The sequence below is a fragment of the Perca fluviatilis genome, chromosome 6 (genome assembly GCF_010015445.1).
Source record: "Perca fluviatilis chromosome 6, GENO_Pfluv_1.0, whole genome shotgun sequence".
Classification (NCBI taxonomy): Eukaryota; Metazoa; Chordata; class Actinopteri; order Perciformes; family Percidae; genus Perca; species Perca fluviatilis.
In genome coordinates, this window is record NC_053117.1 from 26,325,138 (window position 1) to 26,343,302 (window position 18,165).

Below are 18,165 nucleotides of genomic sequence, written 5' to 3' on the forward strand. Positions count from 1 at the left end.
GTACTTTTACTTGAGTCCTAATTTTAAGTTTATTTATGTAATATATTTCAACAAGGCCATTCAAAGTGCTTTACATAAAACATCAACATCATTAAGTCAACACACAAGAATTATCAGTACAATGTACTTAGTATCAAAAGGAAAAGTAGTCATTATGGAGAATGGTCTGTTTTTTTTATCACTAACCTACACATAATTATTGTTAGTTCGTCAATGTGGAGCTCATTTGAGATACTTCGTATACTACTGGGTAGGTTAGTAGTATAGTACTGCATCATATATGTTTTTAATATGAAAAGTAACTCCTATAATGTAATAAAGTACAAAGTACAATATTTCCCTCTGAAGTGTACTGAAATAGAAGTATAAGTACTATTCTCTTTAAGCAACATTTTGAATTCAGGACTTTTACTTGTAATCTAGTATTATAGACTATGGTATTCCTACTTTTACTTAAGTAAAGGATCTGAGTAATTCCTTCACCACTGCTTATTTTCCTCAATTGTTTTTCTGAGTGAATTTCTCTTGTTGCTTAATTAGTCATCTGCTGCACAAATAAGGGCCCATCTCTGGAAAGCACAAGTAATAATACACTGGTAAACAAATCAGTGTTCCAAATTCATCATGAAATCGTTTTTTTTCCTTCTTTGTGAGTCAGTGCTGCTGTCGCCGTAATCTTGGATTATTCTCAAACTACGTGACATAGTGTAATTTTAGTTCAACTTGTCTTTGACGAGGACACAGATTAGACAGCGTACTGTTTGTTGACAACAGAGCAAGTTATGTCATGCTGCTCACTGGTGGAAAATACCACACTAAAGAAAAACTACTAAGTAAAAGCCCCCGCATTAAAACACTATATGCAATAAAATATAGTTAAAGTAATAGTACTCATCATGCAGAATAGCTCCTGTCTGTTAAATTATTACATTATTGGACCATTAATATTGATTTATTAATATATAAGCTTTACTTAAGTGTTGGAGTTGGTCATGGTGGAACCAATTTTAACTGCTTCATATACTGTTTTTATATATATATATACACATATATATATATATATATATATATATATATATATATATATATGTATATATATATATATGTATGTATATATATATATGTATATATGTATTATTATATGTATGTATATATATATATATGTATGTGTATATATATATATATGTATGTATGTATGTATATATATATATATATATGTATGTATGTATGTATGTATATATATATATGTATGTATGTATGTATGTATGTATGTATGTATGTATGTATATATATATATATATATATATGTATGTATGTATGTATGTATGTATGTATGTATTTGCACATTTTGTACCTAAAAGTAACCGGTAACTATAGCTATTACATAAACGTAGTGAAGTAACAGGTACACTATTTCTTTCCCACACAAATATTTCTGTTTTTCTTACCATTTTCTGTCTCTTCGGCTGCTCTAACGTGAATATCTTTCTGGGGATCAAATAAGTTTGTCCCTGTCAGATAGGTGTTAGGGTTAAACACTGCTCAGTGACCAATAATGCAGCAGGTCTTGTCCACAGATCCAGAGCCAGATTGCATCTCTACAGTAGATCCTAGGGCAGTAGAGATTATGAAAGCTATCTGATCCCATGTCAGCTGCAGCGTTAAATTGTGTTGCGGCTTGCGTAAGATGTGTTTCTCGAAGCTGGATTAAGAGCTGTGATCTGTAGGCCTACCGCTCTTAATTTATCAGCAATGTAAAAATAACACGCAGGAGGACGAAAGCTGCGATGAGAACATCTCATCATCAGTCAGTTTCTGAGCACTGTATTCCATGTGCAATGTACTTCAAGGACTAGAATAATTAAGTACATTTACTTAAGTATTTCCATTTTCTACTTCATTTCAGAGGCCGATATTGTACTTTTTACTCCAGTATTTGACATTGATAATGTGTATAAATGATTATTATTATTATTATTATTATTATTATTATTATTATTATTATTATTATAATATTACACTCTTAAATTGGCCATTTCGTATAATGAATACTATATTATATAATAAAATATAATGAATACTTTTAATACTTCAAGCATATTTCACTTAATACTTAATTGGTACTTGTACATTTTGAATGCAGGACTTGTTTGTTTACTTACCAGTATTTAAAAGGTTGACCATTATTTGAAAAGTTTGAAAATTACTGAATGTTCTTGACAGAATGACCTTTCTTCTTGATGTTTACTCTTATTATATATTTGTTCTTTTTTATACATTATATAATGACTTTTTTTTACCTTAATACATTTGATCTAACCCTAACCCTAATGCTGCTGATGTCTTTTTTGTCTTTTCAGCCATGAAACATAACAATTCACTATGAAAATAAATGATAAATTACAGGATCATAAAATATCAAGATAATTCAACAATGTTCGCAAGAAGTTATTTACATCAGGGATCAAACAGAGCAATCAGTTAAAGACATTTACAGCCAGATGTGCCTCCCTCCGTGTCATTTAAAATGACTTTAGAAGCATCTAGTGAGACCAACTCACAAAGGTTCAGGCAACAAAATGTTCCACCCAGTTCAGTCAGACTTTAGAGATGGATAAGAGGAATAAGCCCTGCGAACCTTCTGTTTTTTTTTTCTCATGGAAATGTGCTTATGTCCTGTGATTGTCTTTAGTTTACAAACTGGGAAACTGTGCTTCCTGTTTGAAAAGTGCGCTATAAAATAACTATTATTATTAATAGTAACAGAGTATTGATGTACTGTGGTAGTGCTATTTTTATTGAAGTAAAGGATCTAAATACTTCCACCAATCAGATAATAATTTCAGTGCATGTAACAAACTAAAAAACTAAAATGAACAGAAACAGAAAAGTAACACATTTACACTTCCTAATAATGTGTCCTTTGTCTTATTTTTACAGGATCCATAAATCATGGCTGTCCTGCAGAAGCTACCCCTCACAGTGGCCCTCTGCCTGCTGCTCCTTGCCACACTGTTACCCAGCTCTGAAGCCCGGCGTGGTGGTGGTCGTGGTGGTTTTGGAGGTGGTGGATTTAACAGAGGTGGTGGCTCCAGCCGGGGCTGGGGCGGTGGGGGTGGCCAGGCCTACAGACCGGTCCAGAGCAGTGGCCCCAGTGCAGGGAAAGTAGCCGGGGCAGCTGCAGCGGGCGCCATAGGAGGAGCAATGATTGGGTCTGCCCTGAGCCGCCCAGGGTATGGTGGAGGATATGGAGGCTATGGAGGAGGATATGGTGGAGGGTATGGAGGATATGGAGGGGGGTATGGCTACCCACGATATGGAGTTGGTGGTGGCTACGGCCCCAGGCCTGGCTACGAGCCAGAAGGCTCTGGAGATATGGAGTACTACACTGCAGCATCCAGCGGCCCCATCTACAACAGTATCATCGTTGTCATCGGCTCCCTGATGTCCATGCTGATGGGCCACTGGGTGGCAGTCATGTAGAGCTGGAGACAGAGCTGGGATCCCAAAAACACACACACACAGGTCCAAACAAACCTTCAATAAAAACAACCCACAACCTGGCGGAAAACAGAACTATTTTCAGTTTAAAGCCTAATGTGACCTAAAATATGACCCTTAAATAATGAAAAGCTGTGGCAAGTTTTTGTTTTTTGTTTTAGAAATATGTCAGAGTTTGACTCGAATGGGTTCCACATTTCTTCTTTAAAGTGCCCATATTATGCTCATTTTCAGGTTCATAATTGTAATTTGAGATTGTATCAGAATAGGTTCACATGGTTTAATTTTCAAAAAACGCCATATTTTTGTTGTACTGCCCATTGCTGCAGATCCTCTTTTCACCCTGTGTGTTCAGGTCTCTGTTTTAGCTACAGAGTGAGACCTCTCGACTTCTGTAACAGTCACAGTCGCACATGCGCAATAGCTAGGTAAGGCTCACAATTGCTAGCTAGCTGTTTCTCCAACTTCGCCCTGTCCAAGGCAGGATTAACTGGGAGACTTCTTCTAAACGAGGACGCACTTCCAACTTTGCGTGGAATACCTGCAGAACAGGGACATGTAAGTAGTTCTATACAATTTATTTTGTAGATTAGGGTGAATTTGTGTGTGTTGTAGCAGTGTTTTGCCATTGAGAACGAGCTAGCATGCTAACGGTTAGCCCCCTAGCCTCCTCGTTTCGGCTAGTGACGTAGAAAGCCATACAGATTGTGAACAGCTCACCCGGAGACTGAAGGCAGGACACATTCAGAAACCGTATCTCACTCAAAACAACATGGATGTTTGTTTTTTTTAAGTTTGTATGCGTGTGGAAGCACCAGAGTCACAACATAACACCCAGAATCCCAGAAAAAGTGATTTATTTTTTTTCATAATATGGGCACTTTAAAAGAGACTAGTCTTTTTTATACTTTTGATGAGTGATTTTGGTCAATATGTTTTCTCAATAAGGAATCTGTGAAGATAGACCAGGAATAAATTAGATGTGGTTAAGTATACCTCAAGAAGTCATGTCAGGAGCAGAGTTTAAGAGCAGCTATACACTTCATATGATAATGCCATTTCTCTGTATATTTCATTATAAGTTTATATTTTAGACTATTTTTACTTTCTGTTTCATGTTGTCTGCTCTGCATATTAACAAATAAACGAGAGTACTAAAGTGTTACTTTTTCAGTACATTGCTTGTATATGTCTTACTTATGTATATACTTTACCTAATTAAAGTACATGTTTTATGCCATTTTGTAGGATTTTATGTAAAAAAAATCAAAATGGGCTTCCATGTTTATAATTGTTATATAAATAAATAAAAAACTTAGAACAAACATTTGTGTTGAATTGTGTCTGCATTATTGTAAGAAGAGAGCATGGCATGTTTAGAATAGATACAGTGCCTTGCGAAAGTATTCGGCCCCCTTGAACTTTTCGACCTTTTGCCACATTTCAGGCCTCAAACATAAAGATATAAAACTGTTTTTTTTTGTGAAGAATCAACAACAAGTGGGACACAATCATGAAGTGGAACGAAATTTATTGGATATTTCAAACCTTTTAAACAAATAAAAACTGAAATATTAAGCAAAATTATCAGCCCCTGTTATACTTTGTACGCCACCTTTGCTGGATTACAGCTGTAAGTGGCTTGGGGTATCTCTATCATTTTCACATCGAACTGAATTTTTGCATTCCTCCTTGCAAAACAGCTCGAGCTCAGTGGGAGGTTGATGGAGAGCGTTGTGAACAGCAGTTTTCAGTTCTTTCCACAATTCTCGATTGATTCAGGTCTGACTTTGACTTGGCCATTCTAACACCTGATATGTTTATTTGTGAACCATTCCATTGTAGATTTTGCTTTATTTTTGGATCATTGTCTTGTTGGAAGACAAATCTCCTCGTCCCAGTCTCAGGTCTTTTGCAGACTCCATCAGGTTTTCTTCCAGAATGGTCCTGTATTTGGCTCCATCCATTTCCCATCAATTTTAACCATCTCTCCTGTCCCTGCTGAAGAAAGCAGGCCCAAACCATGATGCGCACCCACCATGTTTGACTGGGGATGGTGAGGGGGATGAGCTGTGTTCTTTAAAACATAATTTGCTGTGCCAAAAGCGTTTTGTCATCGACCACAGCACCTTCTTCCACATGTTTGTGTCTCCCAGGTGCTTTGGCAACTTTCACATTTTAGAACTTAAGAAATGGCTTTCTTGCCACTCTCCATAAAGCATTTGTGCATATACACTTTTTCTATGGACAGAGTCTCCCACCTCACTGTAATCTCTGCAGTCATCCAGAGTGATCATGGGCCTCTTGGCTGCATCTGATCAGTCCTCATTGTAGAGCTGAAAGTTTAGAGGGACGGCGGTCTTCGATTTGTAGTGGTCTGATACTCCTCCATTTCAATATTACGCTCACAGTGCTCTTGGGATGTAAAGCTTGGGAAATCTTTTGTATCCAACCGGCTTTAAACTTCTCCACAACAGATCTCGGACTCCTGGTGTGTCCTTGTTCCATGATGCCTACCGACCTCTGAGACATCACAAGCAGGGCATTTATACGGAGCTGATACCACACTGGATTCTATTTACATCATTAGTCATTTAGGGCAACATTGATCATCAGAGATCCTCACTGAACTTCTGAGAGAGTTCTGCACTGAAAGTAAAGGGGCTGAATTTTACCACTTCGATTTGTTAAAAGTGAAACCAATAATCTCCACTCATATTGGACCCACTTGTGATTCTTCACAAAAATACAGTTATATCTTATGTTGAGGTGAAATGTAGTAAAAGGTCAAAGCGTTCAAGAATACTTTCGCAAGGCACTGTACATACAGTATATTTTTAAGTGACAATCCAGAGAATAGACTTGCTGCAGTAGAGACGAAGCTGTTGGTGTGTCTTGAGTACATTACACTCGCTGAACTCATTCTCCACATCAGTGTCAACAAGACCCAAATCAAACACACTCACCCACCATGTTTGTGACCAACAGGTGCTGACCTGTGTGTGTCCTAGCGCGCACACGTCTCTCCTTTGCTTTAATGTGTTTGTGCAGCTGCGCTGGAGTTTCTATTGTTTATCTGTGTTGTTTGCGATAGTAATGTTTTATTCTACTGTTGATTGAAGTGTCAGGTTATTTAATTTATGTGGCTTAATATTGCTTGTTGCACCTGCCTCAGTGTCCACTTGATATTTATTGTCAATTATTTTTGTTTAATTGTCTGAGTTTTGTCGTCTATTTATAATAGATAATCAGATGTATGAACAGGCTGCAAAGTGCCATCCTATAGAAAAGGAACTTATTGTTATTGTTTGGACATCAGGGGTTATGCTGCTGGTGTGGTTCCACTACTGTACTTTTTTTATTTATTTTTTTATTTTATTTATTAATTTATTTGGGACAGTGCACATTAATGAACAATCTAACATTTCTGTACAGAAACATACATACATTACTGTATACCTTTTATACACTGAATGCAATTTATTCTGTAGCCAAAAGGTGATCTTGAATTTAACAGTAGTGTCATATATCATCATTAAATTTTCTTTACCCCTCTTTTTTTAAACTGTAACACTAACATTTTCTCAAAGAGTACATTCTAACTGACCTACTTTTTTACTTTTATCCAAGTACTTTTACATGAGTATAATATTGTAGTACTCTTACCAACTCTTAACAACATAAGCAGGCAACATGCATTATATGGAAAACTAAAGCCCAGTTATTTATTTTCAATCAACAGGTCATATTACAAAATCTACCATTTCCGTTATTTAATCAATATATGGAACCCCTGAGAGTGCCCTGTAGTGCTGCATGACTCAGCCTGTTAGTTGACATTTACCGGCCTGCAGGCTTGTATCTCTTCCTCAGCTTAATGAGATCTCAGCCGAGCAGATCACACCAGTGCTTCTGTTTGCCATCTACTCTGTCCTCCACAGCTTAGTACTAGTTATCTTAAAATCGGATGCCCTTTCACATTCAATAAGCATGCAATCATTACAAGCTCAGACCTGAAACACAGAGAGTTAACACAGCCCTCATGTTCAGTATACGAGATGTTCCTAAAACAGACTTGATATTTTTATATATTATATTATTATATTATATTAGTAACCAGTTGACTCAGTGTTTCTGAAAATTCAGATGGATCATTCTCGTGGTTTCCTTTAGTATTGTAATAGGCCTTATCATACGTTAAATAATTTGAGCTCCATCCACCAGAGGGTTCAGCCTGATTATTCAAATGTGTTATATCATCAAACTGATCTCCACAAAAGCTTTTCATACAATGGTCATTTTCAGTCAAAATGTCACAACTCCTTCTACACCCAATTCAAAAAAAGTCATAAAACAAATATCCACAAATGCAGTAGTATTGGTAAAGTTTATAAGTTTATTTGACAAGACAAGCAAAAAGTGCAAGTCAAGCCTCAGTATTCAGTAAAAGCTGCAGCAGCACAGTAAATGTGATCCCTCACAGTAAAAGGCATCCATGTCTTTAAAAGCGGTACATGACTTTGCACATTCAAATACATTCAAAGCCAGATATAAGATAACATAGGATACATATACCAACACATTAAAAGGTACACTGTGGAGTTTTTGATCAGACTGTTCTACAGTCAAACAATAAAAAGTGTTTGTTATAACTGTAGTTTAGTGACTGCTGCTGAAATGTGAATCGCCTGGTTATAGTGGTCATGACGGAATGTAACTAAGTACATTGACTACAAAGTACAAATTTGAAGTACTTGTACTTGAGTATTTCCATTTTGTGCTACTTTTTATCTACTCCACTACATTTACAGAGGGAAATATTGTACTTTTTACTCCGCTACATTTGTCTGACAGTCTTTACTTTTCAGATTACAATTTTTCATACCCTGTAGAGACATTTTGAATTTGAATTGTTTGCAATTAAACTCCAGTGAATACCTTTTACATAGTTTTTTTTAAGTAATCAGCTTTTATGATTAGAAAAATGATTGTATAAATCCTATGTACTGTACTGTACACATCTTGATATGCAGGCTTAGTAACCATTAACTCAACTGATAATGAAAGATGACATTCAGTAGGATTTGGAGATGAATTTGGCTCAGGGAATAGCCCAGAGACAAAAGAGGGAGACAAAAAATTGGATAGAAGGGAGGAAGAGGCAAGTGTATACAAAAAAATCTGAAAATACACACACTGTAAAAGGCAAGGGCAGTACACACGGAAAAGGTTATAACAACATACATAAGTATTCAGGTATAGCGCACTTTATTTTGTTTTGATTCCAAATAATAATAAATATTTTAAGAAGGGTTTGGATGAGAGCATGCATACTATTGTCTGTATATTTAGAGGGTCTGTTTATCCAAATAAAATTATACCGACAGATATAATAATCAGCCTTTTTGGTTTGAGTTTCTGGATTTCAGTAGACCTTGATATGAAATGAGTAGATATGATCCATTACAAATAGTCATGCTCTTAGTGTAGAATTGTCTAGTCTGAAGCAGTTATATTTGTAATAGTAGACCAATAGAATATTTCACAAAAAGAGTCCAGTTTTTATTGATAGTTTTAAAACACTATTCCCTAACCAACTCACTGAACTGTCCTTGAATCAGACAGTCCTCCAACATCAACCTCCCTGTAGTTAACATACTCATACCATACTTAAAAAGTGCATGTCCATTATTGTTGTTTGTTAAAAAAGTTATGCAGATTATCACCATGACAGGGTTTGTACCAGCCCCACAGGTGCAAACTAACCCCTCTCAGATGCTTTTTTTCTCTGAGACAAAAAAACAACCCAACGAAGACCCAGTTTTCTTGAATTTTTTTTCTGAAACACACATCACAAACACAGAAAGACGAATCAGTGGTAGTGCCACTGATTATTTCTGTGGCTAGAGAGTGTACAATGTGTTTTTTTGTTAACTTGTGGACAGAGATTGTTCTACAGTCAAACAATAAAAAGTGTTTGTTGTAATTGTATCTCTAATGGCTGTGGTAGTGCCACTGATTATTTCTGTGGCTAGAGAGTGTGCAATGTGGGGTTTTTATTAACTTGTGGGCAGAGATGTGTCAAACAGTCAAACAATAAAAAGGGTTTGTTGTAATTGTATCTCTAATGGGCCAGACTACTTCACCAAGCTTTTAGTATTAGAGTACCGTTAATGACGCTTTCTCTTTGTCCTGTCAGCTGTGTGGTGCCATTCAAGCACATACATGAGAATGTATTGCTCAAATATTAAGAAAAAATAAAATGTAGAAATCCACACACAGTAAAGAAACTCATTAAAAGGCAAGAGGTTCCTCTCTCCCTAATCTTTTCCACCCATTACCTTCATTCCTTTAAAACATGATCCATCACTTTCACTGCTAATGAAAGCCTCAGTGCAGCAGCACTAGCATGTTGCTATTCAATAGCATCAGTGTAGTACTAATGACCACAGCTAAAAGCCCTCGCGAGCCCATACTCAATCCCTGAACGCCACCCGTCACTCTCTTCAAGTACTTTTCAGAGTAGACCATGTACAGCTCCAAGCATCTTCTGGCCTTCATCTGCTCAATCAGTGCCGGGTAGCCGATCTCCACAATGCTAACTGTGTCATCCTCTTCAGCACTACTGACAGCCTGTGAAGCTGGAGGCACAGGATTGGCTACAGGCTCATTTAGGGGGTGTGTACTTGTAGGTGCAGTGGTTGAGGAGTTATCTGCTGCAGTGTTGTTGTTCTCCGTTGTGTTGCTGCCTGTGCCAGTGTCTGGAGCCGGGGTGACAGAAGTTGTGGTGGTAACAGCTGGTTTGTTGTTTGGCTTTTGATTCTCCGCAGGCAGAATGTCGGTTCTCTTCATGCAGGAGTCCATGTAGCTGTCATAGGTTTCAGGGGGTTTGCTGTAGCTGTAGTCTCTGCTGTAGTCATTGCTATCAGTAGACTTGGTACCATATTTCCTGTACATGTAGTTGTTGTAGTATTGCTCCTCTTGGCTGTTGTGGAACTGGTAGTGGGGACGGGGGAACCTTCCTAGCCCGTAGCCCAGGGCCATCCCTGCCATAGCCCCTCCAGCTGCTGCCATCACCGCACTCCGTCCAAACCCTCTGGATTTATCAGAGGGATACATGCCCATCGACTGAACTGAGTGGGAAAAGGGAGAGCCGCTCCCAGTGCCATGGCCCCCATATCCAAAGCTGCCCCCATAGCGAGGGCTCAGGACTCTGTTGTTTGGGTTGTAGTTCATGTATCCACCTCCATAACCACCATGACTGTACGGGGAGCCCCGTGCTGGAAACTGGTTATGGTAGCCTCCACCTGGCTGCTGGGGGTAATTACCTGGATACCCAGGTCTGCCTGATTGCATAGGGTAGCCTCCCTGATTGGGTTGTCCAGGCTGTTTGGCATATCCACCCTGAGAGCTGGAGCCCTGATTATTTTTTTTGCTTGCATTACTGTTAGTGTTGGTGCTGCCTCTGTTGTGTGAGGTGGACTTCTTTGAGCCGAAGCTGCCTTTCCCAAAGCTGCCTCCTTTCCTGGCCAGTGAAAAATGAGTATGAAACAAGAGAACTGACAGACACAGCACAGACAATGAATTCATCTTCGCCCTGTAGGGAGGGTTGGGAGAGAAAAGGAAAATTAAGAAAGGGAGAAAAGGTTTAGGAAAATATGAGATAATAATAAATGGGATTTATAATGTTACCCTTAGTCATCTTATTAATGAGAGTCTGTCTTTCTGTACGCAGTAAAATAGTAAATAGGAGTTGTACCTTATTGCAACTTTGACGTACAAGAGAACATGCATGTATTAAAAATATATAGAACCAAAAGCGTTGTTTATGTTGTGTTTTACTAGTCACGGGTGAACGCGCGTCCACTCCCCTCCCTTTAAAGATTAAATTATTATAAAATTTTAGGAACAGTCTCAACATGGTTTCAACAGACAGTTGTGGGTCCAAAATTAGGTTTCCAGGTTGGCTTGAAATAGCACAGTGCACTGCGAGCTTAATGTTACTGCAGGTGACCAAACAGTAATCTTTTTAATCCTCTGTAACCAACACTGTTGCAAAGCTTCAACACTGTAATTTTTTTGTTCAGTGGCTAAAAAAAATGAAGATATTTTTTAATAATGAGAAAGAAAATGTCATAAATACAAATCTGTTTCCACAACCCCATACCAGAGACACTGCCTGATTTAGAGCTGGGCAATTTTATGACATATACAATTTTATCTACCTATATCACATACATTATCTACTATAAATTGGTCTACCATCAAAGGTTTTGCCATATTGTTTATACAGTAGTAGGTATCACTTTAATATTTCTAGTTGTATAGGGCTATAGTGGGCAATGTTGCAAATCAATGAGTAAGACTGATGTATAGTCATATTACATTTTTACATGTCATTTCATGTCTAAAATTAGCCTTTTTATTATATCACTCAATATTATGAAAAAGAAAATTACACATGCCACAATAGAAGATTTTATTAGGGCTTCAACAATTTTATTGTCAATTAATCAACATATTTTTCCCAATAATCATTTATCTCACACAATTGTGAGAAATGACCATTATATTTCCCAGAGCCAATCATGGCATATGTACATATTCCTTGCATTATCGGACAGTTATGCTTATAGTGTAATCTGTTCTCAGTCCACCAGCGGTTTCAAATACAAGCATTAGTTTATGAATGGCTCTTGAAGTTTCAGTCTTTGCTGTCAACCGGTGGAAGTGACGTTAGACTACAACTGTTTCCATAGCAACGCGTGATAGCCCCATAGGATAGCCCCTGATCGCCTGAGTTGTTGTGTGTAAAAGCTCACTTTGATAAAAGACTCAAACACGTCTCTCGTTAGCTGCTCACTGCACATTTAACACTCAAAATACAGAAATATGGGCGTTAGCATTTGGCTTAAAAAAACACCGTGTGGTGCCGATTCACATAACTAACGTAGCTACGTTACTGTAACAACCAACTGCAGCAGTGACAACGGCTGCATTTATTAGCGTTAGATAAGAATCTCATGATGACGAGATCCGTATGATGGTCCTTAAAAGATAAGGACCTCGTGATTATGAGATGCTAACTAGGCTAATAATTATGGGATAGCACACGTCACAATTAAGAGATGTAGCTATCTGTCTTTTGTAAATTCACGATCGATCTATTTGCTAGTAATTTCATTAATTGGTCCAATTTTACCATAAAATGACTTTTCATGACGGGAAATGAATCGTCTCCCTCTGAAGGCAAACCAGTCGGTACATAATATAAAAAAACAGGTGTAGCAACGACAACAACACCTTAAGGTTTTATGATGGGGTGTATCGATGCAAAAATAAACAATAGAGCCGGAGAACGTCAAACAGCTCCAACCAAAGCAATCCAGACACTGATTATTTATGAATACATACTTCAGACAGACAGTACTACCTTATTGACAGTGCTCTCACTAGAATGTGGCCTGCCCGCTGCCACTATACCCTTTATTCCGTTAAAACATGGCGCTTGTCAGTGTCAAACTATTGAAAGCGTTGGTTTCATTACAGACAGAAATGTAATTCGCGTGAGGTAAAAACAATGGCATTTTATCTACCAAACAACATTAAAATGGTGCTATCACTTTAAATAAAGGACTAGCCTTACCTTAAGTGACGACTGTTGGATGCCTTTTCTCGTGTTATTTAGCTTCAGTGTGGCGCGGGTCGTCTTTGCTACTGGAGTGTTGATGTAGTTTAAACGTTTGAAAATGGATGATTCCATATGACGTAACGCGGCACAGGGGATCTGGGCATGGATGTATTCTAAGAACGGATGTGGGTCGCATAGAAACAGAAGATGGGGCGGGGTTTCACTTGACATTTGCCAGCATCCTCAACCCTGTGATGTTGTCGACTTCATACAGAAAATCACCACAGCACACATAAATAATAGTATGGAGCTACAGGTGTAGGGCAACAATTAGCGAATGCATACACACTTAAACTGTAATACATTAAAAACGTTCTGTGATAAATAATTCTGTAAACCCATAACCACCAGTTTGTATCAAATAAAAATCAGACCAAAGAAGCCAAATATGTTGTGGTTATAGTGGTTTTGTTACAGTAATAATGCTACATTTTCATATGAATATTATTGTTTTACTACTATCACCAACACAGGACAATAGTTATATTCTCACAGAGAAACAAAACTAAATTATCTGGATTTTTACTTCTATCAGTTCATCAGATGTAATTAGTAAATCAGAGGTCTTACACTTTAAGAGCACTTAAGCATTCACAAGCTACCGCAGAGAGAGGCAAAACATTGGATAGAAGGGTAGCGGGAGGCAAGTATATAAAAACGTATCCCAAAACATACAACACACTGTACAAAGCATAGGCAGCACATATGGAGATTTTCTTGTAATGTTTTTTTACAAACATCATCCAACATACATAAATATTAGAAAAAGTGCTTCTTTGTATTGATTCCAATGTAAGTAATATATGAAGTGTTAGGACAACAACATGCATAGATACTTAGGGAGAGTGTTTTATCCGAATAAATTAGTGTACAGTATACCACCAGAAATCATAATCAGCCTTAAATAAGGTTCTCATTAGATTTTCTGTACTTCAATGAACCATATGCTGATTACATAAAGGTTCAGTGACATTTAGTACAAAATTGTGAAAATATGATCCATTACAAATATGCAGTTATGCTCACAATGTAAAACCTCTGTCTAAAGCACAGATATGATTATAAAATTTACTATATTCTTCTTATTCAATATCATATTTACTGTTTGAATCAGACAGTCCTCCAACATCAGCACCCCTTGACTTACTATATCACACTTAAAGCACATATCCATTATTACAGAGCTGTTCATTTACACAGATCATCACCATGACAGATCATGTACTCGCCCCAGGCTGCAAACTAATCCTCTCAGGCACTGACACTGGACAGTTGGCTTGAATAAATAACAACTGAGTCTACAGCTACAGTATGCTCGTAGCTCTGTGGGACTGTTAATGTCTTTAACTCATTCTTTGTTGTACGCCTCATTTCTATATTTCTCCATCACTTTAAATGCTAATAAAGGCCACAGCACAGCAGCATTAGCATGTTGCTGTTCAGTAGCATCAGTGTCGTACTGATGATCACAGCTAAAAGCCCTTGCAAGCCCATCTCCAGTCCCTGCACCCCACCAGTGGTGCTGGGCTCAGTCCTTTTCTTCAAGTACTTTTCAGAGTAGACCATGTACAGCTCAACACATCTCCTGGCCTTCATCTGCTCAATTAGTGCAGGGTAGCCGATCTCCACAATGCTAACTGTATCATCATTATCATCATCAGTAGCAGCTTTTTTGAGAACCTTTGAAGCTGGAGGCACTGGATTGGCTTCAGACTTATTTAGAGGAAGTGGAGTTGAAGATGCGGTCGTTGAGTTTTCTGCTGCAGTGCTGTTGCTCTCTGTTGTGTTGTTGCTAATGCCAGAGTCCTGGGCAGCAGTGGTTGTGGTAGTTGCAGAAGTAGTTGTAATCGTAATTGTGGTGGTAACAGCTGGTTTGTTGTTTGGCTTTTGATTCTCCGCAGGCAGAATGTCGGTTCTCTTCATGCAGGAGTCCATGTAGCTGTCATAGGTTTCAGGGGGTTTGCTGTAGCTGTAGTCTCTGCTGTAGTCATCGCTATCAGTAGACTTGGTACCATATTTCCTGTACATGTAGTGATTGTAGTAATACTCCTCTTGGGGGCTGTGGAAGTGGAAGGGAGGACGGGGGAACCTCCCTAGCCCGTAGCCCAGGGCCATCCCTGCCATAGCCCCTCCAGCTGCTGCCATCACCGCACTCCGTCCAAACCCTCTGGATTTATCAGAGGGATACATGCCCATCGACTGAACTGAGTGGGAAAAGGGAGAGCCGCTCCCAGTGCCATGGCCCCCATATCCAAAGCTGCCCCCATAGCGAGGGCTCAGGACTCTGTTGTTTGGGTTGTAGTTCATGTATCCACCTCCATAACCACCATAACTGCCATGACCACCATAACCGCCATAACCTCCTCCATAGCCCTGTGCTGGGTAACCTCCAGCATAGCCTCCAGCTGGGTATCCTGGCTGCTGGGGATAACCTCCTCGGTTAGGGTAACCCCCTGGTTGCTGGGGGTAACCTCCTTGGTTAGGATAACCCACTGGTCGGCCTGGTTGCTGGGGGTAACCTCCTTGGTTAGGGTAACCCCCTGGTTGCTGGGGGTAACCTCCTTGGTTAGGATAACCCCCTGGTTGCTGGGGGTAACCGCCTTGGTTAGGGTAACCCCCTGGTCGGCCTGGTTGCTGGGGGTAACCTCCTTGGTTAGGATAACCCCCTGGTTGCTGGGGGTAACCGCCTTGGTTAGGATAACCCCCTGGTTGTTGGGGGTAACCTCCTTGGTTAGGATAACCCCCTGGTCGGCCTGGTTGCTGGGGGTAACCTCCTTGTTCAGGTTTTTTAGGCTGTTTGAGGATTCCACCCTTAGACTTAGTGTCCAGATTACTGGTTTTGGAGGTCTTCTTAAAGAGACTAAACCCTCCTTTTTTCTTGGCCAAGGAAAAATGTATATGAAGCAAAAGAAGGGAGAGACACAACAGAGCTATTCCAGTCAGCTTCATCTTTGAACTGCAGGAAAAGAAAATAGGGAAAGAAACCATTTTACAAGGAATAAAAAATAAATAAATTTGTATTATTTTACCAATAAAACGTCCTTCTAGAACTGCTGAACACAGCAAACATGTAATCCAAATGAAATTAGAATACAACACATGTCAACTTTGATGTAGCCTACAAGAGAAGACAGTTCACTGGTTTTTGATCAAAAGTTTTTGCAAGTTCTATTTGGAGAGGATATATTTACCTAAATCATGTTCACTACATTACATTTTATTATGTTCACAAAGCCTACATAAACAGCCTTGATATGTTTTTGCACACAAAGCCTTGTCCACCTGTTTTACCCTATTAGCTCAACATGAAGCTGTGGGTCCAACATAGCTGCCAGGCTTAAAATAGCACATACCCTTCAGACTGTTAGCTTCCTGCAGGCGGCCAAATGTTACTATTTACACGCTAGTTTGTAATTATATGTATGTATAGTCTATTTGTTTTCAGCGCCCATGACCATCAAAGGAAATACAATTAGGCCTACACGGTACTATATGAACTGGATAGGCTACATCTGATAGTAAATCGTCTAATTTCACAGGCAATTCTTGCCTTACTTTGTTCTCTGGTGACAAACCATACAATATTCGTTTCAAGAAAGACACATTCATAAAACCATGATGGATCGGTGACGCATTGTGAAAATGTACAGAAACACCTGCTAGCCTATATGGAAAAGAAGATTCCTAAACACATGGATACAAAATACTGACCTTGTAATCTCAGTGTCCACAACACCGCCGTTTCTTTCTTTAGATCCTGCTTCCCAAACTTTCTATCACCCCCTCCTCCCCTCCTTCCATTCTGAACCCGCCCACCACCCCCTAACAACTATAACCAGACATAGTTATAGAGAATCTTTAAGAATCTATTCGTCTAAATAGTTGGTAACTTGTAAAGTAACTTAAACTACTGATTTGATGAAAGGTAAAATGCTTACAGCGAGTGTAGCCTAACGTTAAAGTTCATATGTACTGAGTTCATTTTTACTTCATAGTTTGTTGGTGCTATAGTTTCAAAATGAGGTGTTATTTTGATGCCCAAATATGAGCTTAAAAGTAAATAAATATTGGTTTACATATTGTCTTTTATTTCCGTTATATCTGGGGATACTACCAAGTCCGATTAGATCTAGGCTAACAGTGCTGGAATAGATGTGTTTATTTTAAGAATAAAATTACGTCCTCAGCAAAAAGAGCTAATCTATGATCTCTGTTGCCAATTGTAATCCCCTGTATTTGCCTACTAGATCTTTGCTAGTGGTTCAATAGCTAGTATGAACAGAAGTGGTGATAGAGGTGAACCTTGGGGGCAACCTCTTGTAATATTGAAGGGCTCAGACACCACTTCATTTGTCAGTCGCCTACCTCAGCTAGGGTTGGGATGTAATAGTTTGATCCAGTTAAGGAAAGTATTTATATATTGGAGTTTTGGAGGTAAAAATAGCTACGGAGATTGACAGTTGTATTGACTGAGAGTTTTCATATTCCATAGGACATGAACGCAGCGCGGGTGATGGTGGGAATTGAAAGGTAATATCACTCAAACATATTTTCTCACAATTACATCCAGGGGCATCAGTTTGGTTAAATTTAATATGGACAGGTTTTGAGATTTCCATCTTTAAAATCTTTGCTTACAACTTCCACCCTAAATGGTGAAGATGTGTTTATTTTATTACAATAGCAAAAAATAACTGTTAATGAGGTAGTGTACGTGTCAATTAATGAATTTGATAAATGTCTGTTGTCCCTGGCCACATGTGAAAAAAGACACTCTAAAATAAGATTAGACAACAAAATGATAATGTCAAAAACTTACACCATAATAGAAAGTTGTACAATTTCTTATGATACCTTATACTTCTACTTAACTTTTGGAGGCAAATATTGTACCTTTTACCCCACTACATGTATTTAGCAGCTTTAGTTGCAAGTTACTTTGCAGATTTAAATTAATTAAAAATACATCAACG

At 38.5% G+C, this 18,165-nt stretch overlaps 3 protein-coding genes across 4 annotated transcripts in view; 1 reads left to right on the plus strand and 2 right to left on the minus strand.

The window, feature by feature from the left end:
• Positions 1-3,791, plus strand: part of sprn2 (shadow of prion protein 2) — a 4,180-nt gene extending 389 nt beyond the window's left edge. Inside the window, exon 2 of the mRNA XM_039803671.1 lies at positions 2,941-3,791. Within this exon, the coding sequence (XP_039659605.1) occupies positions 2,953-3,483 (531 nt within the window). The 5' untranslated portion in view covers positions 2,941-2,952 and the 3' untranslated portion in view covers positions 3,484-3,791. The remainder of the gene's footprint in view (positions 1-2,940) is intronic.
• A 4,086-nt stretch (positions 3,792-7,877) lies between these two features.
• On the minus strand, positions 7,878-13,364 carry LOC120560807 (hornerin-like). The gene is made up of 2 exons (XM_039803669.1): positions 13,148-13,364; positions 7,878-11,098 (listed from the first exon to the last, which is right to left on the minus strand). Exon 2 carries the CDS (start codon positions 11,089-11,091, stop codon positions 9,892-9,894), a length of 1,200 nt encoding a protein of 399 aa, XP_039659603.1. The 5' UTR covers positions 11,092-11,098; positions 13,148-13,364; the 3' UTR covers positions 7,878-9,891.
• Positions 13,365-13,698: 334 nt separating this feature from the next.
• Positions 13,699-16,974, minus strand: prnpb (prion protein b). 2 transcript variants are annotated; one of them, XM_039803668.1, is made up of 3 exons: positions 16,904-16,974; positions 15,880-16,148; positions 13,699-15,792 (listed from the first exon to the last, which is right to left on the minus strand). In XM_039803668.1, the coding sequence occupies exons 2-3, from the start codon at positions 16,139-16,141 to the stop codon at positions 14,591-14,593; spliced, it is 1,464 nt and encodes a 487-aa protein (XP_039659602.1). In that variant the 5' UTR covers positions 16,142-16,148; positions 16,904-16,974; the 3' UTR covers positions 13,699-14,590. The 2 variants fall into 2 exon arrangements, with proteins under 2 accessions (XP_039659602.1, XP_039659601.1); XM_039803667.1 differs by having other exon boundaries at positions 13,699-16,148.
• Positions 16,975-18,165: the final 1,191 nt, after the last annotated feature.